This window comes from Nematostella vectensis, chromosome 8 (assembly GCF_932526225.1).
Source record: "Nematostella vectensis chromosome 8, jaNemVect1.1, whole genome shotgun sequence".
In the NCBI taxonomy this organism is placed as follows: Eukaryota; Metazoa; Cnidaria; class Anthozoa; order Actiniaria; family Edwardsiidae; genus Nematostella; species Nematostella vectensis.
In genome coordinates, this window is record NC_064041.1 from 4,974,803 (window position 1) to 5,002,082 (window position 27,280).

At 40.8% G+C, this 27,280-nt stretch overlaps 2 protein-coding genes and 1 long non-coding RNA gene across 4 annotated transcripts; 2 read left to right on the forward strand and 1 right to left on the reverse strand.

Moving 5' to 3' along the window:
* The first annotated feature begins 9,118 nt into the window (after positions 1 to 9,118).
* On the forward strand, positions 9,119 to 14,768 carry LOC5508829 (coadhesin). The gene is made up of 5 exons (XM_001629342.3): positions 9,119 to 9,336; positions 11,341 to 11,517; positions 12,709 to 12,891; positions 13,107 to 13,491; positions 14,100 to 14,768. Exons 1-5 carry the CDS (start codon positions 9,240 to 9,242, stop codon positions 14,125 to 14,127), a joined length of 870 nt encoding a protein of 289 aa, XP_001629392.2. The 5' UTR covers positions 9,119 to 9,239; the 3' UTR covers positions 14,128 to 14,768.
* LOC116615739 lies at positions 13,530 to 14,106 on the reverse strand. Its single transcript, XR_004295102.2, has 2 exons — positions 13,989 to 14,106; positions 13,530 to 13,642 (listed from the first exon to the last, which is right to left on the reverse strand). It is a non-coding gene; the product is annotated as an uncharacterized LOC116615739 (long non-coding RNA).
* Positions 14,769 to 16,457: 1,689 nt separating the features above from the next.
* Positions 16,458 to 27,014, forward strand: LOC5508818 (WD repeat-containing protein 38). 2 transcript variants are annotated; one of them, XM_032377646.2, is made up of 9 exons: positions 16,458 to 17,239; positions 18,219 to 18,456; positions 19,821 to 19,918; positions 20,220 to 20,300; positions 20,621 to 20,746; positions 20,821 to 20,913; positions 22,472 to 22,528; positions 23,311 to 23,398; positions 26,040 to 27,014. In XM_032377646.2, the coding sequence occupies exons 1-9, from the start codon at positions 17,081 to 17,083 to the stop codon at positions 26,051 to 26,053; spliced, it is 954 nt and encodes a 317-aa protein (XP_032233537.2). In that variant the 5' UTR covers positions 16,458 to 17,080; the 3' UTR covers positions 26,054 to 27,014. The 2 variants fall into 2 exon arrangements, with proteins under 2 accessions (XP_032233537.2, XP_001629391.3); XM_001629341.3 differs by having other exon boundaries at positions 16,459 to 17,239; positions 23,311 to 23,358.
* The last annotated feature ends 266 nt before the right edge of the window (positions 27,015 to 27,280 follow it).

Here is a 27,280-nt window from a genome sequence, read left to right on the forward strand (position 1 = left end):
TTATAGGTAGTGACAAAGGGGATGCGACGGGAGTTTTTGTGGTTGTTATTATTAGGGCGTAGGGCGTCAATGCGGGAAATGTTAGCAACGCGTAGGATTTGTCTCTTGAGAAAAGCGGGTTTATAGCCACGCTTGAGGAGGTAGTTGGTGAGTTCATTGCAGCGGTTATTAAAGCTTTCTTCTGTAGAACAAATGCGGCGAATACGGAGGGCGAGGCTATAGGGGATGGCCTTTTTGGTGTGATGAGGATGGCAAGATGAAAAAAGAAGGTGTTGGTGTTTGTCAGTAGGTTTGGAGTAGAGGTCAGTTTCGATTTTACTATTAACAAGGGAGACATTAACGTCAAGAAAAGGTACATTGTTATAGGAGTGGGAGCTTGTAAATTTAATGGTGGGGTGTAGATTGTTAAGATAATCTACAAAAGCGTTCAATTTGTCTAGGCCCTCAGTCCATACAACAAAAATATCGTCGATGTATCTTAACCACGTATGGGGTTTGTAGGGGGCGTCACGCAAAGCGTTGGTTTCAAATAGACCAAGAAAGAGACAGGCGAAAGAGGGTGCCATGCGTGTGCCCATTGCGGTGCCATGCTTCTGGAGGTAGTGTTTGTCATTAAAGGAGAAGTTGTTCATTTGGAGGATCATGCGGATTAAATCACAAATAGTGCCAGCAGGGATGGGGTTAGTGTTACATGTGCGAAGGAAGTGGTGACAAGCGTTGATGCCATCATTATGTGGAATATTAGTATAGAGGCTAGAGACGTCGAGTGTGACCAGGAGAGAGTCTGTTGGTAGGTTGCTGAGTGTTAATAAAATGTTTAAGAAGTGGTTAGTGTCTTTAACGTATGATGGAAGTTTACTTACTAATGGCTGGAGGTAGTAGTCTACAAATTCTGAGATGCGTTCGGTGGGGTGGGAGTTAGAGGAAATAATGGGGCGTCCAGGATTACCATGTTTATGTATTTTAGGGAGTATGTAAAACCGTCCAGGTTTAGAGTCTTTGGGTGTGAGGTAGGATTTAGTGTCCTGATTAATTATTCCGTCCGTGTGCATTCGGTTGATGTAAGTTGTGACTCGTTTTTGTATGTCATTAGTAATGTCGGCATCTAATTGTGTGTAGAATTTAGTGTCATTAAGTTGTCTATTACATTCATTAATATACCAGTCTTTGTCCATTACGACTGTGCCGGATCCTTTGTCTGCGGGTTTGATTATGATGTCTTGTCTTTGGTTGAGTTGTGTTAAAGCGTTACGTTCACCAGGTGTGATGTTAGAGCGAGTCTTGTTAAGTGTAGAGTTTTGTATCTGTAGTTTGACAGAATTAAGGAAGGTGTCGAGTGAGTTATCCCTGCCTGAGGAGGGAGTCCAAGTGCTTTTGTTACGGAAAGGGTTAAATGAACTGTCAAAAGAGAGAGTATCATTATCATTGGGTTTGTCTTCATTAAAGAAATATTCAGCTAGTCGCATCCTACGATTGAAATCATATATATCAGCGTTGACTTGAGACCAGTCGATTTTGCGTGGTGTAGGGCAAAAGGTAAGGCCGCGAGCAAGAACAGAAGTTTCGTCGGGCGATAGAGAAGTGCTGGAGATGTTTATTACCGATGTGCTGTCAAGAGTAACAACGGAGTTGTTTTTACGTCGTCTTCGTCTACGGCGGCGTCGGCGCTGAGGGGCTGGTGTCGCAACCGGTGGTGGGTTAGTATTAGGAGCGGCTTGGGGAGTAATAGTAGACGTATTATCGTTGTCGGGATTAGGGAGATTACGGCGAGAATATTTGTTATTGCGGCGGTTTTCTAAGAGCGATTTGAGCGAGAGAGCCATGGAATCTAGTTTGCGACAGTAAAATATGTAAGCGTTGTTAGTACATGACCTTTCTAATAATGTTCTGTGATGGAGGAGTTCCTGAGATGATGCGGCGATCTTTCTATTGCACTCTCTTGTTAACAATTTTAGGTGCTTGGTAGCGGCGTTGCGTGAGATGAAGTACCATTGTCTGTTGAAGTTCCTATCGTGAGATCTTATTGGTGGTCGGGGCAGAATGGGTTGAGGTAGAAGGTTGTGCACTCTATAGAAGGTGAAGTTGATGAGGTGGTGCTGGAAGCGGACAAGTTTCAGCTGGATTTTTTTGGTCTTGTTGAATAGCGGAGTTAATGGGTAAATCAAGTTATCAGTTAAAGGTTGAGGGTCACTTGAGTCCATGAACATGTTTGTGACAGGTCCAGGGTTGGTTTCTATATCCATCGATTTTGCGATAAGGATTGGTAACACGAACAGCATGAAAATGGCGGGACGATTGTGTAACGTACATTTCAAGTTGGTTGGACTGCGTTGGCGAGTGGAGATATTCTTAGGTTTCGAACGCGCCATATGGCGACCAGGGAATGAGCCAATGTGTACTCTGTAGGCAGTGATGTCGATGCCCATGTTGAAGTCTTGCAAGCAGAAGCCGGATCTCAATGTGGAGATCGGTGGTTGAGATTGAATTTACAAAAACGTAGGAAGAAACCACCGGACAGCCTCTATCTGCTGGTGTGCGTCGGGAACGATAGGAACTTCAACAGACAATGGTACTTCATCTCACGCAACGCCGCTACCAAGCACCTAAAATTGTTAACAAGAGAGTGCAATAGAAAGATCGCCGCATCATCTCAGGAACTCCTCCATCACAGAACATTATTAGAAAGGTCATGTACTAACAACGCTTACATATTTTACTGTCGCAAACTAGATTCCATGGCTCTCTCGCTCAAATCGCTCTTAGAAAACCGCCGCAATAACAAATATTCTCGCCGTAATCTCCCTAATCCCGACAACGATAATACGTCTACTATTACTCCCCAAGCCGCTCCTAATACTAACCCACCACCGGTTGCGACACCAGCCCCTCAGCGCCGACGCCGCCGTAGACGAAGACGACGTAAAAACAACTCCGTTGTTACTCTTGACAGCACATCGGTAATAAACATCTCCAGCACTTCTCTATCGCCCGACGAAACTTCTGTTCTTGCTCGCGGCCTTACCTTTTGCCCTACACCACGCAAAATCGACTGGTCTCAAGTCAACGCTGATATATATGATTTCAATCGTAGGATGCGACTAGCTGAATATTTCTTTAATGAAGACAAACCCAATGATAATGATACTCTCTCTTTTGACAGTTCATTTAACCCTTTCCGTAACAAAAGCACTTGGACTCCCTCCTCAGGCAGGGATAACTCACTCGACACCTTCCTTAATTCTGTCAAACTACAGATACAAAACTCTACACTTAACAAGACTCGCTCTAACATCACACCTGGTGAACGTAACGCTTTAACACAACTCAACCAAAGACAAGACATCATAATCAAACCCGCAGACAAAGGATCCGGCACAGTCGTAATGGACAAAGACTGGTATATTAATGAATGTAATAGACAACTTAATGACACTAAATTCTACACACAATTAGATGCCGACATTACTAATGACATACAAAAACGAGTCACAACTTACATCAACCGAATGCACACGGACGGAATAATTAATCAGGACACTAAATCCTACCTCACACCCAAAGACTCTAAACCTGGACGGTTTTACATACTCCCTAAAATACATAAACATGGTAATCCTGGACGCCCCATTATTTCCTCTAACTCCCACCCCACCGAACGCATCTCAGAATTTGTAGACTACTACCTCCAGCCATTAGTAAGTAAACTTCCATCATACGTTAAAGACACTAACCACTTCTTAAACATTTTATTAACACTCAGCAACCTACCAACAGACTCTCTCCTGGTCACACTCGACGTCTCTAGCCTCTATACTAATATTCCACATAATGATGGCATCAACGCTTGTCACCACTTCCTTCGCACATGTAACACTAACCCCATCCCTGCTGGCACTATTTGTGATTTAATCCGCATGATCCTCCAAATGAACAACTTCTCCTTTAATGACAAACACTACCTCCAGAAGCATGGCACCGCAATGGGCACACGCATGGCACCCTCTTTCGCCTGTCTCTTTCTTGGTCTATTTGAAACCAACGCTTTGCGTGACGCCCCCTACAAACCCCATACGTGGTTAAGATACATCGACGATATTTTTGTTGTATGGACTGAGGGCCTAGACAAATTGAACGCTTTTGTAGATTATCTTAACAATCTACACCCCACCATTAAATTTACAAGCTCCCACTCCTATAACAATGTACCTTTTCTTGACGTTAATGTCTCCCTTGTTAATAGTAAAATCGAAACTGACCTCTACTCCAAACCTACTGACAAACACCAACACCTTCTTTTTTCATCTTGCCATCCTCATCACACCAAAAAGGCCATCCCCTATAGCCTCGCCCTCCGTATTCGCCGCATTTGTTCTACAGAAGAAAGCTTTAATAACCGCTGCAATGAACTCACCAACTACCTCCTCAAGCGTGGCTATAAACCCGCTTTTCTCAAGAGACAAATCCTACGCGTTGCTAACATTTCCCGCATTGACGCCCTACGCCCTAATAATAACAACCACAAAAACTCCCGTCGCATCCCCTTTGTCACTACCTATAACCCTACACTACCTAACATCAACAACATAATCCGTAGAAACTACAACCTTCTACTCTCGTCTAAGCGATGCCATAAGGTTTTCACTGAGCCCCCTCTTGTCGCCTTTCGCCGCTCACCTAACCTCCGCGACATCCTCGTTAAAGCCAAGCTACCTTCCGACCGCTCTCCCACCAACCAACCTCCCGGTGCTTTCCGTTGCGAAAAAAACTGCCTAACCTGCCCCTATATTAGAACCGATGGCCTTACAAGCTACACATTTTTCTCAACAGGTGAAACACGACCTATAACCTCCCACATAACCTGCAATACTAAAAACGTGATTTATATGATTCAATGTAACCGCTGTAACCTTCAATATATTGGGGAAACTAAACGCAAATTAAAAGAACGCTTTAATGACCACCGCAGAACTGTAGACTCTCAATCTCGATCCATACCAACCCACGCCGCTGAACACTTCCTAAAACCCAACCACTCAGCTTCTGACATAGAGCTAATACCTATTGAAAAAATAAGAAATAACCGCGACTCCATCCGCAAAGCAAGAGAAGCCACATTGATAGCTCGCGCTGGCACTCTTGAACCCGGTGGCCTCAACCGGCGTGAAGAAACCGTTTAGCTACTTAGTAATCCACACCACCCTATTTACCATCTTCCATAAGTCACTAAATTACTATTTTTACCTTTTGTTAGTTAATCATCAATGAACTTTGTACTTTGTCACTCAATTACTATTTTTACCTTTTGTTAGTTAATCATCAATGAACTTTGTACATATACTAGCTATAACATGCCATTGTAACTCATTTATAACCTGAAGAAGGCAGGTATTGGCCTGCCGAAATATCGTTCTAAAAAACATAAATCTGCGTTGTTGTCGACTTTTTCTTTTAAAGGTTTTATTAATTAATCAACTGTCGACGCAGACCACAAGGTCCGACGCACACCAGCAGATAGAGGCTGTCCGGTGGTTTCTTCCTACGTTTTTGTTAACAAAGACATTTGGGTCTAGGTTTCGCAACATTTTAAAGTATTCGTTTTGTTCAACTGAAGTAGTCTGTCAACCATAAGTGATAAGAGAGATTCTCAAATTTTATTTATATGAAGACAAGATTGGTACCTGAACAATATGGGACTAGATATACAATAGTAGGAAGCATTCTGAACTGAATTTTCATTTGAACAATGACTCTCTTGCTCAGTATTATATTAAAAGCAGACTTAAATTCTACTTGCCCAAAAAAATGTGACCCCCCCTTTAATGACAACCCCCCAAAAAATGTGACCCCCTATAAATCCGCGCCCAAAGAAACGTAGCCCTCCCCTACGTATTTGACGCCTCCCCCCCCCCCCCCCCCCCCCCACCCGGTAATAAATGACCTACCCCCCACCCACCCAGTAATAAATGACCGCTCCCTTATGGCAGGCAGGCAGGTTCAATTCAGAATCGCTTGCCCTTTGTAAACAAATATAGGATAATTTGAACTCACTAGGCTGACAATTTACTGGCTTTTTTTAATAAATTGGGAACTGTCGGGCATTTATTCCATTAAGGACCTTTCCCGACTGTCAGACATATAGCCACCGGGAATATAAAAACCGTTTGATTACAACGTGCAAGGATGTTAAAACAGGCACGTATTTAGAGGGGGTTCCGAGGGGTCTGGACCCAACCCTGTTAATGATACGAGGTTAGTTCGACTTTGGTTGACCAACTGGTAGCCCAGGCAATGTATCTGAGAAATAACAGTGTGTGTATGAACAGATGAGAGTAATTCCTAAGCCCGAAATTTCCCCTGTATTTTGTTGTGAATATCAATTAATTACATACAAACTTACAACATGTGTCTAGAGTTTTATTCCGTTTTTTTTTTCTTGAAAAGCATATCCGCACCCTTAAGGGTGCACACACGGCAAATAGCAGGCTTAGAAATATCACTCTCATCTGCTCATACACAGTGGCGTAGCTAGGGGGTGGCCTAGGGCCCCCCTTTTAGTAGCCAAAAATACAGAAACTGTATGAGACTTTATCTAAAATACAGGAGAAAATGCCTTGAAAGTCCCTTTTGGGCCCCCTCCTGTTAAAAATCCTGGCTACGCAGCTGATGCAAAGACTGTTATTTCTCATCGGTTTACAGATACATTGCCTGGGCTACCTGTGGTCAATTTTATGTACATATGGATGGGAAAAGCCATTGAGAGAATAGCGTGCATTTGCTCGAGTAGTGAAGACAAAGTTAAGCTGCCTGACAAATCAGCGCACTTAGAAATCAGACATCAGGGGAGACTGACTCCATTTGCCGTGCATATCTTAATATTGATGCCCTTTGCTGTGCCCGTCTTTACAAAACTGAAACGTTTGTTACTTGCACCGGTGTGAGCGCATGCTCACAAATTCTCGACAATAGCCATTAAGCCTGCTTGCAGGCGGTACTCGGTGTTACATCACGGATAAACCGATCAGTTCGGTGATCGGGCGCCATCTTGTAGCCGCGTGGTTCCTGGGATCGAGCGCAAAAACGGACGCAGGGCAGGGGAAGAGAAGAACCGTCTTCTCTTTCCTTCCCCCCCCCCCCCGAGCCCGTTTTTGCGCTCGCCCCCAGGAACCACGCGGCTTAAAATACAAGATGGCGCCACGTCACCGAACGGAGAGTTCCGCCTGCAAGCAGGTTAACACATTGACCCCTCAACCGGCCTGTACCAGCTTTGGGAAGTACCCACAACCCAAAAAAATTCATGAATGCAAACTAAACACAACAAGATGAAGATACTCAGGCATCAGTCTTAGGGATAAATGGTCTTGAAGATATGCATCCAACCAAGGTGTTGGCAACTACTCTTAAGCCAGATAATAGCACAGGTTCTTTGACAAATTTCAAATCGAACAAGGAGAGAAAAGCAGAATCACCCCTCTCAATAAAACGCTCAAAATACAACACAAGGGAGAGAGATCAGCAAACACAGCTCAAGACACAAATAGATACCTTTATTCTGATCCTCCAGGTTCATTTTCATGGCCTCAAAACAAAATTTCCACTCCTTGAAGGCTTGTAAAACCACGAAGATGCCTTTACGGATTGAAAAGCATTCTGGGAGATCCAGGGGAAAATTCACGAGGGGAGGGCCAGTCAACACTTCTCTCCCCAAAGTCAAATGGTTTTTTATAAGTCTTTTTACCCCGAAGCCAAACAAATCAATTCCAGGTCATACAGACCCAGAATAGCAGTGTAAACAATTTTGGAATCAATTTCGTTTCAGAAAAGACAGCATTTGGGAGAGCTGTGGTGATTCATTAGAAAATTATTTTCTCATCCAGGCAAAGCCAAACAAAAAATCGTCATGAATCCACCTTTGCTTGCAAATATCCATAAGCAAAGCACTCAATTATGCCCAAAAAGACTTCATGATGTCCTGAGACACTCTCCTAATATGCTCATAGCTGTATTTTTGATGAAAAATGCAAGCAACCATCAACTTGTGCTGGCTTCAGCACAGCGACGAGGGATTAAAAGTAGGGAACGCAAAGCACTGTTGGAAAGCTTGGATACCGCTGACTAGGTGCAGCTGTGTTTGACTTTGACGGGCTGTATAAAACTCAGAATAGGGGGGGAGGTATCTGTTTTCAGTCTGTTATTTGTAAATTATGCTCAAAAATAGCCAGGAGTCAATGGGTGAATAGCCATTTGACGACCCTCCCCCGTGGCCACAGGGAGCCCACATTGCCGTGGCAGGAAAGCAATTTCGCTAAAAAACGAATAAATAAATAACAGTTGGTCTCGCTAAGACAAAAGACGCATGCGAACCACACACACGATGCTCGGGAGCAATTTTAACTTTATTCGAACAACTAATAGTGACCTCTCTGTGTCGAGGCCTTAGCCAATAAACAACGCATTGATTTTTTGTGAATATTCCGGTGAATTGAGAAGAAATCCAAGAACATACATTTCATAAAACTATCCTTGTAGCGAGGGGTATGCATTTTTGTGATGATCAAAGCTAACAAGCTGAAGTATCTGAGCTCTTCTAATAATGAGAAAATAAAGAGGGAGATATTACTGTACTTCTTTGATGTTGTTTCTAGACATTTCTATAACTATTAAGTATTTTTTACAAGCTGGAGTCGGGATTTGAATCAAACGCGGTATCACTCGTTATTTACGCGGTATTTATCGCTCGTCGGTGTTTTCTTTCTTCTTGACTTGACTCCGCCGCTCAGACAAACAAAACAGTTAAACTATACAGGGATTTAGCTTTCTGTGAGTATATTTGCCAATCATGCTTACTTAAGTTAGACTTGTTTTCTTCTTCCGAGTTATTTTACATGATCTCTTTTCATTCCTATCGAGTTGGCAAAACAACAACACGCAACCCGTGGGGGAGTAGGACAAAATAAAATCGACATGGCGCACGGGTAATACCAAAGTGTCCCTCTCTTATCTTAAACTCTCTTGTGTCTACTGAATTGATTAAGAGAATCATGAACAGATTCTGTTAATGTCACGCATCTAATTTGTATAGCTTTTAGAGGTCCCGATTCTTTGTAGACAGATAGCGTTACCAAGGTAAAATTTATGTTTCCAAGCAAAGATGTCTCAACTTCGTTTTTCAATGTTCTGCGTGGTAATTGTTCACAGGAGTGCGGAAGGGCAGCGAAAAGTAGAAGTGGGTTATTACTAGAATGCCACGATACACTCTGCTACAGTCTTTTACTTTTCTTTTACTGCTTGGGGCTTCTGCTTTCGTGGCACACAATGTTGTACGGTATCTTATAAAAGGTAAGAAACGTAGTTTTAACTATATGACAATGTCGTTCACAGAATTGATAACGGAGATCTTGATCAAAAAGGTATGGTAACTGTTTTTATTCTCTAACATAATGTAAAGTCTCTGGCATATACCGTACCGGGGATCCAAAAATGACACAATTGTTTTGGAAAATAGTCATTCTTTCAGATTTGAAAGCCACAATAAATCACGTCTCCTTGCTTGGCCGAGTTGTTCAGGCCAAATTTACTTTTCACCAAAAAAAAAACATTGAAATCGCATGTTTATATTACTCGTTAGACTTCAGGACTATTAATCCTTTTCAATTAATAGCATTATTTGAATAGTTTGCAAAATCCTCAGATAAGGGAATCTAACCTTACAAACTACTTGACTTGGCTAAACATATACTCGATATTAAGCTGTAATCAGACGTAATCAAAGTGGTAGCACTACAAACAACGCAATTGAATAGTTTTGTAAAAAAAACTTGGCTAAACATAACCGAATTAGAGCGTTAACTAAGCTGTAATCAGGCGTTACCAGAGTGTTTTTTTTCAAGACAAGTTCAACATGATTACATTTGTCACGCGCCATTGTAGAAAATTGCGAACTTAGGCATAAGGCATCTGTCGAACTTAAACCTAATTCAGTCAAACCTATTGATTTTGAATAAGGTACATGGAAGGTACAACGTTTGCCGCGAATCAGGAGTGTAGTTAATAGATTCGAGTTCGAGTTACCTAGTCGAAATGAATCGTATGTGGCGCGGCGACACGGTTGGGTAGTCTGTGGTCAGGCCAAATAAGGAAGCAGGAAAAAACAGTTTCCAATATAGAGGGGCTGTCCTGTGGGGAATAGCCTTCCAAACAATATAAAAAAATACATCCTACCAAAATTTTAGAAAATCTCCAAATGACAATGTAAATATGTAGATATAGTTTGAATAATACACAGCCCTTTGGAAGAGCATAGTTTTACATTGTAATTTTTAAGAAAAGATTCTGTGTTTGGACAAAGATTGATTGGCCTGGCGGCATACTTCGTATTATACTTGAACCTAATAAGATAAATATATTATGTAAATGAAAAAAATAATTGATTAAAATCCAAAAATTTGCACATCGCAAAAACACCCTCTCCCCTACAAAAAAAATAATCCGATCCCCCCCTTAAATAGCATGTGCTCCACGTTCCACAATATGGCTTTGAAGGCACATAGGTGTCTTCGATGCGAATTATAGGTATGCAATATATGTTCTTATGTTTTGTTTTAATATGTAAGTATAAACTCTACGTATATCCGAGCAGTATTTTGCATAAAATGTAATAATTATATTTCACTTGCTGCGTCCAGCAGCATTCATTATTTTTCAAAACGCAAGCTCGACTGGGGCCTTCGCATGGGAAAGTACATATTATCTTTGTTCTACAAAGGAGTTCTTTTGTCTCTATTTTTCTCGTTCTTTGTGTCGAGGTGCGGATATTGTTCATTTGCCCAATCAAATTGCAGCTTGTAAGAGCTGCGTACTGACCCAAATAGGGACGACGTATGCCTTCACTGGAAATAAGCTCGACTCGGACATGCACACAACAGTTATTAATTTGATTCGGTTCAAGTCCGGTTCGACAGAAATGAAGAAAATCGAATCCAGAGGGGACAGAGCGAGGGGGATGCAATGCGCATGGTCAGAAAAAAAGACGGAATAGCAAATAAACAACTGAGGTTCCTCAGATGATGTTAACCCATTGGATAGAAATTTAAGATGAACTCTAAATTTAATGAAAAAGCAATCCCTGATTCATTACTGTTAAGGCGACATCTCAATTGTTATCAAATTTAAAATAATTTTTCCGAAATCAAAAATGCCGCAACATTGGATTATTTTTTAGTAATAATAATAGGAAAAATTAGAAACCTATATCGCCCCATGGACATTAGATTTTTTTCCGTCTAGTTTTCCTTCATGTTTCTCCTATTTTAATTTCAATCGCCTTGTTTCGTTTGTCTGCAGTGGATGGTGGTTATTCTAAATGGTCTGAATTCACCGAGTGTTCTGTGTCCTGTGGAGGTGGTGTGCGCACGCGCGTACGAACATGCACGCTTCCCAGTCCCAAGTACGGTGGGCTCAACTGTTCCGTGTTAGGGAAGCCCTTACAAGTGTATCGATGTAATCTGCTACCATGCCCAGGTGAGACACACAGGCCCTTATACCATCACGGCAACTATATTTACTTCACATATTTAAACAAAAGTCTCTGTCAGTCGCCATTTTGTGCTATACTTAGAACAACAGCACCTACATTTTTGCTTGGAAATTTCTCTACATTTTTTTAGAATTAAACAAAAACAATAACCTGACAAGGCTAAAATAAACCACTAAACTAAACCACTTTCAACACTTTTGAGCTAGTCCAAATGATTCTAATTATGCTGAACAAGTAACTCAACTTACTCCGTGGATTTACGCAAAGTCTGTGATGTATTTCCCATAGTGCATGGCTTTTACAGTAATTATGATGTGTTACTCATAGTGCATGGCTTTCACAGTAATTATGATGTGTTACTCATAGTGCATGGCGGGTACAGTAATTGTGATGATTTCCCATTGTGCATGGCAGATACAGTAACTGTGATGATTTCCCATTGTGCATGGCAGATACAGTAACTGTGATGTGTTTCCCATAGTCCATGGCGGGTACAGTAATTGTGATGATTTACCATAGTGCATGGCAGATACAGTAACTGTGATGTGTTTCCCATAGTGCATGGCGGCTACAGTAATTGTGATGATTTTCCATGGTGCATGGCAGATACAGTAACTGTGATGTGTTTCCCATAGTGCATGGCAGATACAGTAATTGTGATGATTTCCCATGGTGCATGGCAGATACAGTAACTGTGATGTGTTTCCCATAGTGCATGGCAGATACAGTAACTGTGATGTGTTTCCCATAGTGCATGGCGGGTACAGTAATTGCGATGATTTCCCATAGTGCATGGCAGATACAGTAACTGTGATAAGTTTCCCATAGTGCATGGCGGGTACAGTAATTGCGATGATTTCCCATAGTGCATGGCAGATACAGTAACTGTGATAAGTTTCCCATAGTGCATGGCGGGTACAGTAATTGTGATGATTTCCCATGGTGCATGGCAGATACAGTAACTGTGATGTGTTTCCCATAGTGCATGGCGGCTACAGTAATTGTGATGATTTACCATAGTGCATGGCAGATACAGTAACTGTGATGTGTTCCTCATAGTGCATGGCAGATACAGTAATTATGATGTGTTACTCATAGTACATGGCGGTTACAATAATTGTGATGATTTTCCATAGTGCATGGCAGATACAGTAACTGTGATGTGTTTCTCATAGTGCATGGCGGGTACAGTAACTGGGGAGAATACGGAGCCTGTTCAAAGACTTGTGGAGGTGGAGAGCAGGAGCGTCACCGGGGATGCGACAATCCAGCGCCTCAATTTGGCGGGAAAAACTGCCGTGAGATGGAGCTTGGAGATGATCTGGAGTCTAGACAATGCAACACTGAACCGTGTCCAGGTAAGGCTAGAATTTTTTTCATGACTCCCTTATCAGCAAGCCTCACATCTTTTGCACGATCAATCATTTACAACAGTAACTGAAGTCAGCTTTTCGTAACCTGAACTCTAAAAGTGTGTGACGTATGTTTCTCTGCCAAAGCACTCACATGCACATAGGTTTCCCGTGCGGTTTTTCAGTGTTATTGTAATAAAACCGTTTTTTTTCTTTAACAGTGGATGGTAAGTACTCAGACTGGTCTCCGTATAGCGAGTGTTCATCCTCATGTGGTGGCGGGAAGAGAACTCGCACCAGGACCTGTACTAACCCTAAACCCGAACACGGCGGAAAGGAATGCGAGGGACCTGGGGAGGAGACCGAGGAGTGTAACACGGACCCGTGCGCCACCTCTCCGCCGCCAGATACCACTACTGCTCCTGCACCGACCGCGGCAGCGAACCGCAGTACCCCTCCCCGCACTGATAGCCCCCTTCCCTCCAAAGATACCACCCCTACTGCAACATCTGGGAACCAGCCTAACACAACGGCTGACACGCCTCCCGAAACGCCTCCTGGTACATCTCCTGCTATTACCACTACAGCTCCCGTACTAAGTGAAAAGTAAGCTATCTATCTTGAAACAAAAAACAAAAAAAAACTTTTTAGTTTGCTCACTGTTCTTTTATCGCACTCTGAGAATCCCGGTGTTTGTTCGGGAGGGTAGATCAGTGAAGGACGAAACCGTACGTAGACATGCTACCTGTAGACAAAACTATAAAGCATAGGCGAATTAGATAAAATAGGCATTCTACATCACCATGGTATGTAATAAATCTATAAGTCACCCCCAAATTTTTTTTTGGAAAGTCACAGGGTGACGTTGCACAATCTCCTTTCAGTATTTCATGCTTCATCATCGCGACCAATCATAGCTATCTGAATTATTTTAACACCCGCGACCAATCATAGCGTGCGTATTATCTTAATTATTTTAACTGTCGTTGCGTTTTCGTTGCGTATCCCCCCTCCCTACACCCCCATGAATCGTGGATATGCGCCTGGTGTCCCTTCTAGAAAATAGGTAACAAAATATTTCAACATTGACGAAAATATACTACCTTCCTTTCCACACTTTTCTACCCTCCTTTGCAGCCCAATCTATCTGTGTACCCCCTCCCCTTCACAGGAAAATCCTGACTGCACCGCCTGTTTTGTCTGTATTTTCTCAGGAAAGAGGACACTAAAAAGAAACAATAAGAAGGTGATGGAGCAAAAGATACGAAAACAGATGGGCAAAATTTAAAAAGAGACAGCACGCAGCTCGCAACATACAATCAAGCTTTAATACGGGTCTTAATGGCGGACAAAAAATAATCGATAAAGGCTTAGAGTGATTTTTGTATGTTCTTCTCTAGATATTAATATTGTTAAATAATGTGGCACCTTGTGTTCTTGTTATCTCTTCAGAGGCTTGTCTAAAAAAAATTAATGGTGGGGTCTAGAGTACTAGTTCACTGACCTCGGAACATAATATTTTTTTTAACTGGCATCCGTAGCTCTGGTAAATAAACCACTAGAACCATCTAAAACATTTTTTATATCCAAATACAAAATTACCTGTCTTCTTAACTACTGAAGAAGGAGTCAACCGGAGTTTAATCTTGTCACATGAGCAGGGTGGGGTCGGGACCCCTTGGATCTCGCACCCTTCACCTTCTTGGCACACACTTGCTCTGAAGGCCCGTTAAGATACTGCAAAGGCAGTATAAGTTGTTTGGCCTGTCTTGTCTGGTTGATTTTAAAGATCAACACACTTTGCTAATGCTTCTGTAATAGAATGTTAGTAATACAATGTTAGTAATAGAATATTTATTGTATTAAAACGACTTCTAGGTGTCGATAAGTGTTTTTTTGTCAGTATAAAGAAAAGCTGCGGTATAAACTACTTTGTGGAGAAAATTCATAGGGAACAAACGCCTGCATTGAAAAGCATTGCTTATTCAGATGAGTTTTACAGCGTTTTCAAGTAATCTGCGAACACCGTATCAAAAGTTCCAAGCGACAAAATGTATTTTGGTTTCCGTCAGTCAAAAGCCTTGAATATTTTTGGCATTGGCCTACACTTTGATGGCTTCCAATCATGCCAATCAATGCGTTGACCAATAAAAGAGTACAAAGTGTGTTTTGGTAAAATTCAAAGCTTAACGGAAGTGGGAAGCAGTTACAGAATATTTTGGGAATGGTTGGCGAGAATTCACAGAATACACAAAATCGCAATAATATTTTAAAGATGATAGTCCTTAGGCAGTAGTGCGATATTGGAACAAGGCGGCGTTATTCACTCAAAAGGGGACGGTGGACGGTGGGTTGGGGACGGGGGATTCACGACGGTGGAGGGACGAAACCGCGCGCTAAAAGAAAAATGTGGTAGCGCGCGCTGACATCTTGACTCTCCGCCAAGGAGACTTGATAATTTTCATAATTTCAATTTCTAACAAAATAAATAAAGAACAATCTAAATGCACCTGTTGTGGAATACGCTTTTTTTATAAGAACGTCCAGCTTGAGATCTCACCAAATTTTAAAAACATGCTAAGAACATGCCGAGGCCCGGATAGCAGAAATTTTTTCTTTTTTAGTCCTGATGCGTTCTAAAATGCAGAATCAAATTGTGCCCATACCAACAACCTCATTATTGCTATTGATCATTAGTGTAATTCTCTTCCTAATAATACATTCGGTATTATATTCTTATATACACTAAAATTTGCATATTCAGCCTTAAAATGTCCCAAAAATAAGAACGGCCCAGCCTCAACTGAAGATTAGACGTTCTTATAAAAAAGGAGTGTAGACAAATTACCGGATTTGCAAATATCATTTCAAGATGCACGAAGTACGCGAACATATTATGGGTTCTGAATTTCACTATGTTCGGATATATGCACATAGGGTACAAAAACCTGCGATAAAAAGGAAGTCATGCATTGAAAAAAAAAATAAACGCAAGTTTGAAAAGGTTGAAATCCTGTTTGAAAACCAGGGTTGTTTCCATGGTTTCAAGTAGCCCTTCTCCCCCCTCCCCCCCCCCCCCCCTTTCCCGAATTATTTAAAACAAATTATAAGGGAATGACCTGTAAGAGCTCCACAACTTACCCCTCAAATTTTTCAAGGTTGTAAAATAGTCCAGACCTGGGACTCTCTTTGCGCTCGACATTCTGGCTCGCGTGAAAGAGGGTCCAGTATTTATTGCATGCGCATGCGCGAACATGTACCAATCAGCGATCTTCACGGCAAAAGTTGAAATACGAGCGCGCGCAATAACGGACGTGCCTAAGGAGGGTCGATTCCCGCTAGACCTTGTCTAGTGCAGAGCTCCGTCAATCGATCATCGCTAAGTTAAAAAGAATGTTTTGTAAATGTGAAGGAATATCAGCGAACTGCTTGGGATTTGTTTTCTAAAAAAACGCGATAAAATGTGATTGAAAATGAAATTCCAAAAAAGCGCGCGCTCGTTTGAAATGACGCTATTGCCTAAAGCGCGCGCGTGAAAATAACGAAAACGGAAAATCCCTTTGATTGATATACTTTCCAAACTCTAATTATCATCTGTCCTGTTCTCAGAAAAGATTGACAATCAAGTATTTACCCACGACCAAAATCAGCTTATTATTTCTGAAATAAACCCTCGCTCGTCCCTTTCGCAGCCATCTTGAACTAAGCAACCAGGCCACTCCGCATATATGCGGTGTATTTTCGCGCATGCGCATGCAATAAATACTGGACCTTCTTTCATGCGAGCCAGAATGCCGAGGGCAAAGAGAGCCCCAGGTCTGGACTGGACTTGGTTGTAAAAATGTTTCAGGGGTTTTGGGACCCCTGTGGTAGCGATTTTCGCTGTTTGGGATTCCTATGCATCGAACTTTGAACGCCTGACTGATTCCGCATCGCCAAGACACCATAACAAAAAATGCAAAAACTACAAGCTGTGTCGGACTCGTTGGCAATTATATTGCATTGAATGCACGCCATAACATAAACAAATATTGGTGTATTTGCTCTCAAGGAAATGTGCCAGCCGAGAAAAAATATGGACGGACTAAAAGCTTAGAACTGATTTTGATATTGCTTCTTGTTGACAAAATACGATAAGATGTTTATGCTGTATGCGTTTTTACGCTGGTGATTCCAAAGGCGATGCTTTAGCTCGATGGCTTCTTTACTTAAGGAAAATACTTTGGGGTTAAATGCTGACGAGGTAGCATTGAATTTACAAGACTTGGACTCAGAGGAACCGCCAAACACCCTCGTATCACCGAGGGAATTGACCAACATCAATTTCCGATCGCTGATAGGCCACACAGATGAGGTAAGTAAAACGAAATAGAAGCAGAGAATTGCATAGCAGCATTAGGTATCTCGTTTGCCTACTTCTTTCCACTACAGTAACGGTCGTGGACACATGTGTTAACAGACATTTGGCCAGCAGCAGTGCTTGTGCTGTTTAAACACCATGTTAAGAAGTCATACACAAGGGGTGTACAGGCACTCCACCCCTCCCCCCCCTTGACAGCCTAAAAGTGGGTCATTTCTTATAGTTGAGTTTTCAAATATGCTTTTTCAATATGACAATATGACTATGCATCCCCCCCCTCAGCCAACCCTGGGTATGCCCCAGGAGGTTGTGAAGTAAAAAAAATGCAACGAGATGTTGTCAGTGGATAAGTCTGTTCTATTGTTGGCAGTTACTGAGTACCATTGTTACTCTGAACCTTACTGCTAGTAACCTTTCAGTCTAATCAATTTAGAGCTTACAGCATACTCAACAGATGATCACATAAGATTCGATTCTTAGATGTACATCTAAATACATTTCGCTCTATTTTGGAAATGTTGTAAGGGGATAAGATATGATGGGAAACAGGAAGCTTGTTTCCAGAGGAGTCTGTTATTTTGTTGGCAGTTACTGAGTGCCAAAGTTACTCTGAACCTTTTTGCTAGTAACCTTTTAGTCTCATCAATTTAGAGCTTACGGCATACTCAACAGATGATCACATAAGATTTGATTCTTAGATGTACATGTAAATCTGTGTTTGATGTGTATGACACCTGCCAAGCTGAGGAAAGAAGAAATGCAAGGCAACAGGAAGCTCTTTTCCATAGGAAACTTTATTTCTTGAGTTGTGAAGTTTAAAGTTATAGTGTTGTGGGGTGGCTCACCAATATTTCTTTTGTCTTGTGCTCAACTGAGTGTCACAGCACTGAGCTTAAGCATGCATGGAGACAGGGGCTCTTAGAGCAAGTTGCATTGTTGCTGTTTTTATTATCACAAAAAATTTCAATTCCAGGTAAATACTTGCGCATTCTCTCCTGATTGGACAAGAGTAGTGACTGGTGGTGATGATGACTTGGTCAAAGTATGGGATTCAAAGACTGGAAAGGTGTTGTTCACTTTGGAGCACCATGATGGGGCTATCAAGTGTGTGTGCTTCTCTTCAGATGGAAAACTATTTGCATCAGCGGCTTATGATCACTTGGTGATGGTCTGGGAAGCAGCTACTGGGAAACAAGTGTTTTGTTTGCAAGGTCAGGGAGATAAGATAAGATGCTACGCCAGTAGGAGGGAGGGTTCAGGAGGTTCGAAGAATCCCTCCATTTAAGTTCTGCTCTAAACAGAAAAAAAAAGTACTTCTTTGAGCTAGGGGGAGATCCTAAGTGTAAATGGTACCCTAAGGTAGCCCTTCTCCCTAATAGCCTGATCTTTAATATGATACATTAATTCAGCATCATATCATATTATTTTGTCTCTCATAAGCCAGTCATCACCCTTTCTCCTTTATGCTTTGTAAGATGATCACAAGAAATGATCAGAGAAATTTTAATGAATTTGAAAACAACATTCAGTAAGGTACATTGCCAGACAGGCCTATACAAAAATCAAAATAAGATTTAACCAAATTTACATTTGAAATTACAATGAATTTTTCATTTAAATTGTTTTGAAGAATGTTTTATAGGATAAAATGGTTATGTTTGAACTGTCTGTGGCTGATTGTGTCCACGCTACAAATAAAATAGTCAATAGTCACTTCTTGGTCTGACATTGCCACTAATTTTTCATGCTTCCAGGTTTAAGCAGTGTAAGAAACTCTGCAACTTAGAGTACATGCACAATGGAACCATCAGAAAATGTCCATGCTACAAATAAAATAGTCAATAGTCCCTTCTTGGCCTGACATTGCCACTAATTTTTCATTCTTCCAGGTTTAAGCAGTGTAAGAAACTCTGCAACTTAGAGTACATGCACAATGAAACCATCAGAAAATGTCCACGCTACAAATAAAATAGTCAATAGTCACTTCTTGGCCTGACATTGCCACTAATTTTTCATGCTTCCAGGTTTAAGCAGTGTAAGAAACTCTGCAACTTAGAGTACATGCACAATGAAACCATCAGAAAATGTCCACGCTACAAATAAAATAGTCAATAGTCACTTCTTGGCCTGACATTGCCACTAATTTTTTCATGCTTCCAGGTTTAAGCAGTGTAAGAAACTCTGCAACTTAGAGTACATGCACAATGAAACCATCAGAAAATGTCCACGCTACAAATAAAATAGTCAATAGTCACTTCTTGGCCTGACATTGCCACTAATTTTTTCATGCTTCCAGGTTTAAGCAGTGTGAGACTCTGCAACTTAGAGTACATGCACAATGAAACCATCAGAAAATGTCCACGCTACAAATAAAATAGTCAATAGTCACTTCTTGGCCTGACATTGCCACTAATTTTTCATGCTTCCAGGTTTAAGCAGTGTAAGAAACTCTGCAACTTAGAGTACATGCACAATGAAACCATCAGAAAATTAGGAAATTTCTTTAGCCAATTATTTAGTCATCTACTGTACAGTTTGTGGTGTGATGCTGACCCCCCTTGCATTTTTATTAAAGGCCACACCCATAGTGTTGAGACTTGCTGTTTCTCTCCTAATGGGGCCTTCCTATGCTCTGGTTCATGGGACAATACCGCAATTATCTGGAGTTTAAAGGTCAGTAAAGCTTTCTGCTGTTATAATTCAGAGGTAGAGATTATTGACAACTGGAAGAAGACAAGAAAGAGAGAAAAAAATGAATTCCTTTTTCTTCTCTCTTGTTTCCATCTCAGCTTGATCACAATACTCTAAGTTCCGAGGAATGCTCTTATGCTTTGCTATACATAGAAGACCACATGGAAAAAATGTTTTGTTTCCTTGTCAGTTGGATTTTTTCAACACATAGGAGTATCATAATAAACATGTTGGATTTTTAACTAGAGCTCACAAACACAATGACTTTTCATCTTTTTTATAGAATGGGATGCCTACTTATGTACTGAATAAACACAGAAATGTCATCCAAACCTGCGCATTCTCACATGACAGCAAAACAGTGGTAAGTTCCTGTTCTTTGGTTAATATCATAAGGTTAAAGGATAAAAAAAATGTCTTACTTTTTCTAGTTCTAGATGATCAGTCATCATCAAAAATGGCTCTAAGTGCAAATACACCACCCTTCCCCCATCCTGACCACCCGTATTGGCTCAGAATTCTGCTCAAGTGATATGAGATGAGTGTGAATACAAGCAGGCTTTGGGTACTATTCCTATCAGATGTTCAATAATTGAGACTGCTTGGGTCAAAAATAGGATCCCCCTCCCCACATCTTGCTATGAGTCTGTAATCGTAGCTATCTGATCATTGTACCGTCAACAGGCGACTGGTTCATGGGACTGTACTGTAAGGTTATGGCATCTGGTGGAAGGTGACATGGCCGTCAAATGCTTGGATGGTCACAAAAGTAATGTGCACTCATTGGCGTTTGCTAAAAATCACATGTTGGTGAGTTGGACTGTCAATATCTCACCTCCCCTACCATTCCAAGTGAATTTCATGTCAAGTAGTTTTGCTTTTAGGCTTCTGGTTCTTGGGATATGACCATTCGCTTGTGGGACAGTAAGACAGGGGAGCTTATTCATCTGCTAACAGGGCATTCCGGATGGGTACAGGTATGCTTGATGGGCAATACACCAGTGTCACCTTCATGCACAGTGCGCTGTATTGCCCAAAACGTAAGGCTTATGCTCTGACAGTCCTATGTAGGTAACATACTTTGCTGTCACTCACAAAAAGTCTGGACAAAGAAGAAAGGCACCAGATCCTCGAGCATGGCAGTTTGGATAATAGGGGGTGTAGCAAAAAGGGGTAGGCGCACTTTGTTCTATCTTTGTCTCGAGTGAACCATTCACCCAAAGCCTTTGAGGGAAGACAAGTCTTAATTTTGTGGGTAATATGGCGAACTGTGCATGATCGTGAAACTCAATTATGTTGAGTATGTAATGAAAATCCAACAATCTAAAAGAAAAAAAAGTAAAGAAATTTTAGAATGGCATACTTTGGCATCGATTTCAAGCATTATAAGATGTTGGTATCTGTGGACGATACCTGGGTCTCCAATCCTACTCTAATTAACAATTGTTACTGTAAATGATCTAATAATCGCCCCCTATCTAAAGAACGCCTCCTATCTAATGAACGCCCTCCCCCCCCTAAGCTTACAAGTTTGTAATGAACACCCCTCTCTAACAAACGCCCCCTCTATTTAATGCCCCTCCCCCTACCCTCCCTCCCAGCTTAAAAACAAACGACATAGTAAATTCGGTAATATAAATCAAAATTATTTAATCTGGTTTGGCTCCTACTGGTTGAGACATGCGTAATGCCAAGAAACGCTTGTTACGCAGACTTTAATTTAACGTGATCCTAACTGAGGCTAGAAACCCACTGCACTTGGGTTTGCTATATTGTTATAGTTTGTAAAGAACGTCCCTCTCTAATAAACGCCCCCATCTAGAATGCCCCCTTCGGTGGTTATTAGATCATTTACGATAATCGCCTTCTTTTATCAGAAAGTAACCTGAACTCAGATAACCATTTCGGTCTTTACCTTCAAACGTTATCATACACCTATCTTTTTAAAAACGTTGTCAGTGGCAACAGCAAACAGGCAAATGTCGACTGGGATGATGGTTCTGCGACTGAATAATCTCTATCTCTGGCATCGCTGGAGTTCGATTATAATCTTTATGGTCGCGAATGATTACTATTTATTATCGCCTTTCGGTCTTGGAATCACCATTCGCCCTTTTGCTGTTTGCACTAGCGTTTGTATACGCTAATATTATATAGACGTTTGTAGGGGGGGGGGGGTGAATAGGGGTATGGAAATCCGCCGATCGGCAACATTTTCGGGGCAAATCCATGGATCCGCAGATATTTTTAGACAGATGATGACAGATAAACAATAGCATCGATTGAAATTCATTTAAAATCCGAATTTCGACCGTCAAAGCAGTCAAAATCCGAAATCCGTGCCCAAATTGCCAACAGATCCGTGATCCGCCGTATTTCCAAAATCCGTCAATCCGCTGAAATAATCATCAAAATCCATAATCTGGGAGCATTTCGGGGCTGAATCCGCCGATCCGCCAACCTATTCACCCCCCCCCCTTTTGTATACGCTAGTATTATTTTGTCCAGGTTTGAAGATTTGTATATTATTCGTAGGCATGCTCCTTTTCTGGTTCTGGGGACCTGCTGGCGTCTGCTTCCGATGACCAAACAGTAAGTACACCTGCCCATGAAATCTCTATGGAGCCCCCTAAGTGACGAAAATTATAAGCCCCTAAACCCCAAGTTCTAACCAGACAAGGTTAGCTAGCTGAACATGCACTCTAGATACTGTCTAGAACCTGTCACAGCTTGTTTAGTAAATAGAATTCGAGATACTTGGCCTTTATACGGCCATCAGAGTTGGTAAATTGTAGTCTGACCTCTTGACCTGACCCCTAGGATCTAGGCCTGGCCCCTCTGAATTCGAGATACACGTATTTTGAGACCTTAAAGCCGTATTGTCACCAGTTTACCTCCGGAGGTCTGACGGAAACCTCAACCGTTAAAAAACAAAAGAATCTATTAGAATCCGAGATATTTAACAGGCCATCCGCTCTAAATTATCAATCACACCCTCAAAGAACTTCCAATAGACACACTGCTTTCAATATTTTAAAATATTTTTCGCGTTTTCCGTTTAAAATCATCAGATATTTTTACGTAATCGACCGAAAGTAAACTGGTGACAATGCTGCTTTAATTTTGCCATCAGAGTTCGTAAATCCCAATCTGATCAGCACTTGTCATATGTTGTTTAGTGTGTAGAATTCGAGTTAAATGTATCTTGGTAATTTAATATGGCCACCAGAGTTGGTAAATCCTAATCTGACCTGACCATTGGGTTCGAGACATGGCGCTTTGGCTTGAGAGCGAAGCTGCCCTTACCACTGAGCTATTGCTCACCATACGTATTGAAACATTTAACGATCATGATGTAATGGTTTATTGTTCAGGTTCGCGTTTGGGACACTTCTACGGGAAGGTGCATAAAAGAACTTGAGGTATATGGGACAGAAGGCGGAGCTTCTAACCCTGAGAGAGGTGCAGGATTGCGTATATCACTATTATCAAGACTAATCATTAAATGTGATATATCATAATAATTCTTATATGTTTCTTGTATTTAAGGCCCTAAATATCGTGATTTATCAAGAGTCTGATAGGGGTTGATATTTTTATATTCTTCAAAGGGTTTTTATCATATAAGCATTTGTGTATCATGATATTATCAGAATATTTAATGAGGCACAATTTCTTCCAAGTCCCATGATATAGTGATATATCATGATATTATCAGAATATTTAATGAGGCACAATTTCTTCCAAGGCCCATGATATAGTGATATATCATGATATTATCAGAATATTTAATGAGGTACATATTCTTCTAAGGCCATGATATAGTGATATATCATGATATTATCAGAATAGTTAATGAGGTACATTTTCTTTCAAGTCCCATGATATAGTGATATATCATAATAATTATCAGAATATTTAATTAGGTACATTTTCTTCCAAGTCCCATGATATAGTTGTGATATATCATGACATTATCAGAATATTTAATGAGGCACAATTTCTTCTAAAGCCCATGATATAGTGATATATCATGATATTATCAGAATATTTAATGATAGTAACATTTTCTCTTATTTGAGTGTCAAGTCTTAAAAAGACACAAGTAGAACGAAGCTACTAATATATATAAATAAAAACATTCTAAAATAAATATTACTATTATACAATTCTGTGATAAGGTGATGAGTAGAACGAAGCTATGTAAGTATAAGAAAAGCTATTTATTTTTAGGATAAACTGTTGAAATAAGTGTTCAAACCATATTCTTCCTCAGGGAATCCAAAAAAAATGTGTAAACAATCGATAAATTCTTATGCCCTTACGGGAAAGGTCTTATTGAACTAAAGTATCATAACTGCCATGGTACAGACAAAAATTCGAGGTGTCAACACTGAGTCGTGCGAACAGGGCTTTTGTCGTCTGAACAATTACTTCGAGGTCACTAGAAAAATGAACCAATACAAGCGCAACAACAGCTTCAACAGAGATCTTGAGAAAAAGCTAAAAAGGCGAAAAATGATGTGAACCGTAAAGTTAAAAAAAAAACTACCAGGATGAATTTCAAAACGCACCTTTCTTTCGCTGTTTTGTCCTCGTGTAAACTAATACGCACCGCAAAACGAAGCTTTTTATTATTATCCAAAGCACACGAAAATCGCCGAAATAAAAAGATACGTTTTCCAACTTATCACTTTTAGTCTGCCGTTTGTCAAGTAAACACAAAAAATGATATTATCATGATATATCATACTATCAATCTTACGTGTAGTGTGCCGTTGGTCAAGTAAAACAAAAAATGATATTATCATGATATATCATGCTATCAATCTTAGTGTGCCGTTGGTCAAGTAAAAAAAAAATGATATTATCATGATATATCATTCGCTTACTGTTAATGTTATTTTGTTCAACATTGATAATAATAATAAAATGATATGATATTGATACCATGATAACTTGCTATTTTGGAATATCACTTTATCCTGCTAATCTCTATTTATTGATAGTGATATTTAGATTTTTTAATCTACCTGCTTCTCTTATTAATGACAATGATAGTGATAATCTGAGATTTGAAATTCCTTTTTGGGGGGTCAACTACCAGTCCAATCGATAATGACATTTTGATATTTCACATTAATATTTCACTTATAATTTTTTCAAGACAATATCATACTATTATCACCCAAAAATCATTGAAATATCAAATTATCAATTATCAAATGAATGATAAACAATCATGATATTTTGATAATCCGCAATCCTGCACCTTAGTGCTAATCCTTGGGTTTGACATTGACCCATAAGATGTTGACGTCATCATTATAAACACCAATAGCAGCAATTGCCATACTTATCATATCATCAAGAAGCCCTAAAACTATTACCACCCACAAGCTCTCTTCATTTCGTCTATGATGATCATATCATTTATTATAACGATAGTAGTAACTCTTGGCATGGTCCAGATGGGGTCGCTGCCGATGGTACCATCTTCAGTTCTCACTTTCTAACTCGTACTTATTATTGAAAACTGCATAAGGATCTCCGTACATTTATCCCAATGAGTTGAAGCCAGTCGCATGTGAAGCGCTTAGAGATTTTGTAATAATTTCTATGCAGAAATCCACCATCGCCACCATCACAGTGTCATCTGTCACATAAGATCATCACCATTATGATGCCATAATTATCGCCGTGTTATCATTATGATCATCATCCTGTCACTGTCCTATCACCTGTCACTGACATAATAATGATCATCACCATCGCCCTGTTATCATTTTGATCATCATCATAATCGTTGTCGTCATCATCATCATCATCATCATCACCAATATCATCGTCATCATAACCACCATCATCATAACCATCATCATCATCATCGTTGTCGTCGTCATCATCATAATCATCAACTTTCTGTCACTGACATAATCACATTCATCATCATCGTCATCATCATTATACTGTCACTGAAATTAGTATTATAATCGCCAACTTAATCGTCACTATCATCATCCTCATCACCATCAACATATCCCCCAAAAATGCCGATTACGGACAGCACGTGAAAAGTGTAAAATATTTTGCTCTTCCACAGTGCAACACCGATGAGATTCACACATGCTGTTTTACGGCTAGCGGCTCACTCTTTGCATCCGGTCCAGCGGAACCCGAGACTACCATATGTATATACTAAGAGGTTGGGTTACCTGTGTACTCGCGGGTGCTGGTCCACGCCACCTACGCTTCCTATTGGTCGTCCCGCGTATTCAACCCAAGAGTTCTATATGGATATTCCGGGATTACGGGTTACCTGTGGATTGAGCCCAAGATTGCTGAGTCCGTGTTGCCGTGAATTCTATGTACTGGTTCTCACCCATTTGCCATCAATCTTTCGTATCTGATCCCCGCGGATTAAGCCCAAGACTACTACACGTATATCCTGGGTAGCCGGGTTACCTGTGTACTAGCACGTTCTGGTGCTCGCCCATTTGCCATCCACTCTTCACATCCGATATTTGCGGTTTGAAACCAAGGCGCATATTCCGGGAAGTGCGGGCTGCCTGCGTATTGGTACAGGCCCTTAAAGGGGCAGTGTCATGATAAGAGCTTTCCGGCCCGGACATAATGAATTTCAGTTAAATTCTAATATTGACTTATGAGCCTTTGGTACACGTGGGAGACTTAAAATCAAAGGAAATGAACACAAACTGTCAATAAACATAGTTTAAACATGGCATTGACAGCCTTTAAGCTGTCAAAAAAAAAAAAGTTCAACTATTTGTAGACGATTAAAAGCCTACAATAAACACCGTCTCCAGACATGCGCAGTACCATGACGCTACCCCTTTGTAAAGGCGAGCAAGCAAAGACTGACAGAAAAAAAAGGGCCACATCCTTCGGAAAAAATCGAACAGCAAGATATAGATAGGCTCTATTTTTATGGGGATGTCGTTAGGCCTCATCGGCTACACTAACATACTGTTGATTGGGGTACGTACCGTGGGCTTATAGATACGAGCTGGGTCATGTCTAGAATATAAAAAGCTTAATAAAAGAAAGATAAAATTTGTCTATGAGTCAGTTGGGTCAGTACGCAGCTCTTACAATCTGCAATTTGATTGGGCAAATGAACAATATCCGCACCTCGACACAAAGAACGAGAAGAATAGAGACAAAGGAACTCCTCTGTAGAACAAAGATAATAGGAGACAAAGCAGGTTTTGTCTACATAAAGCACGTTGATAACTGGAAGTGAACTTTCCACCGTTGTGTGTGTGTGTGGGGGGGGGGGGGGGGGGTGTGCGGTATTGCCTGCATCTAATCTGTTTCGGAGAT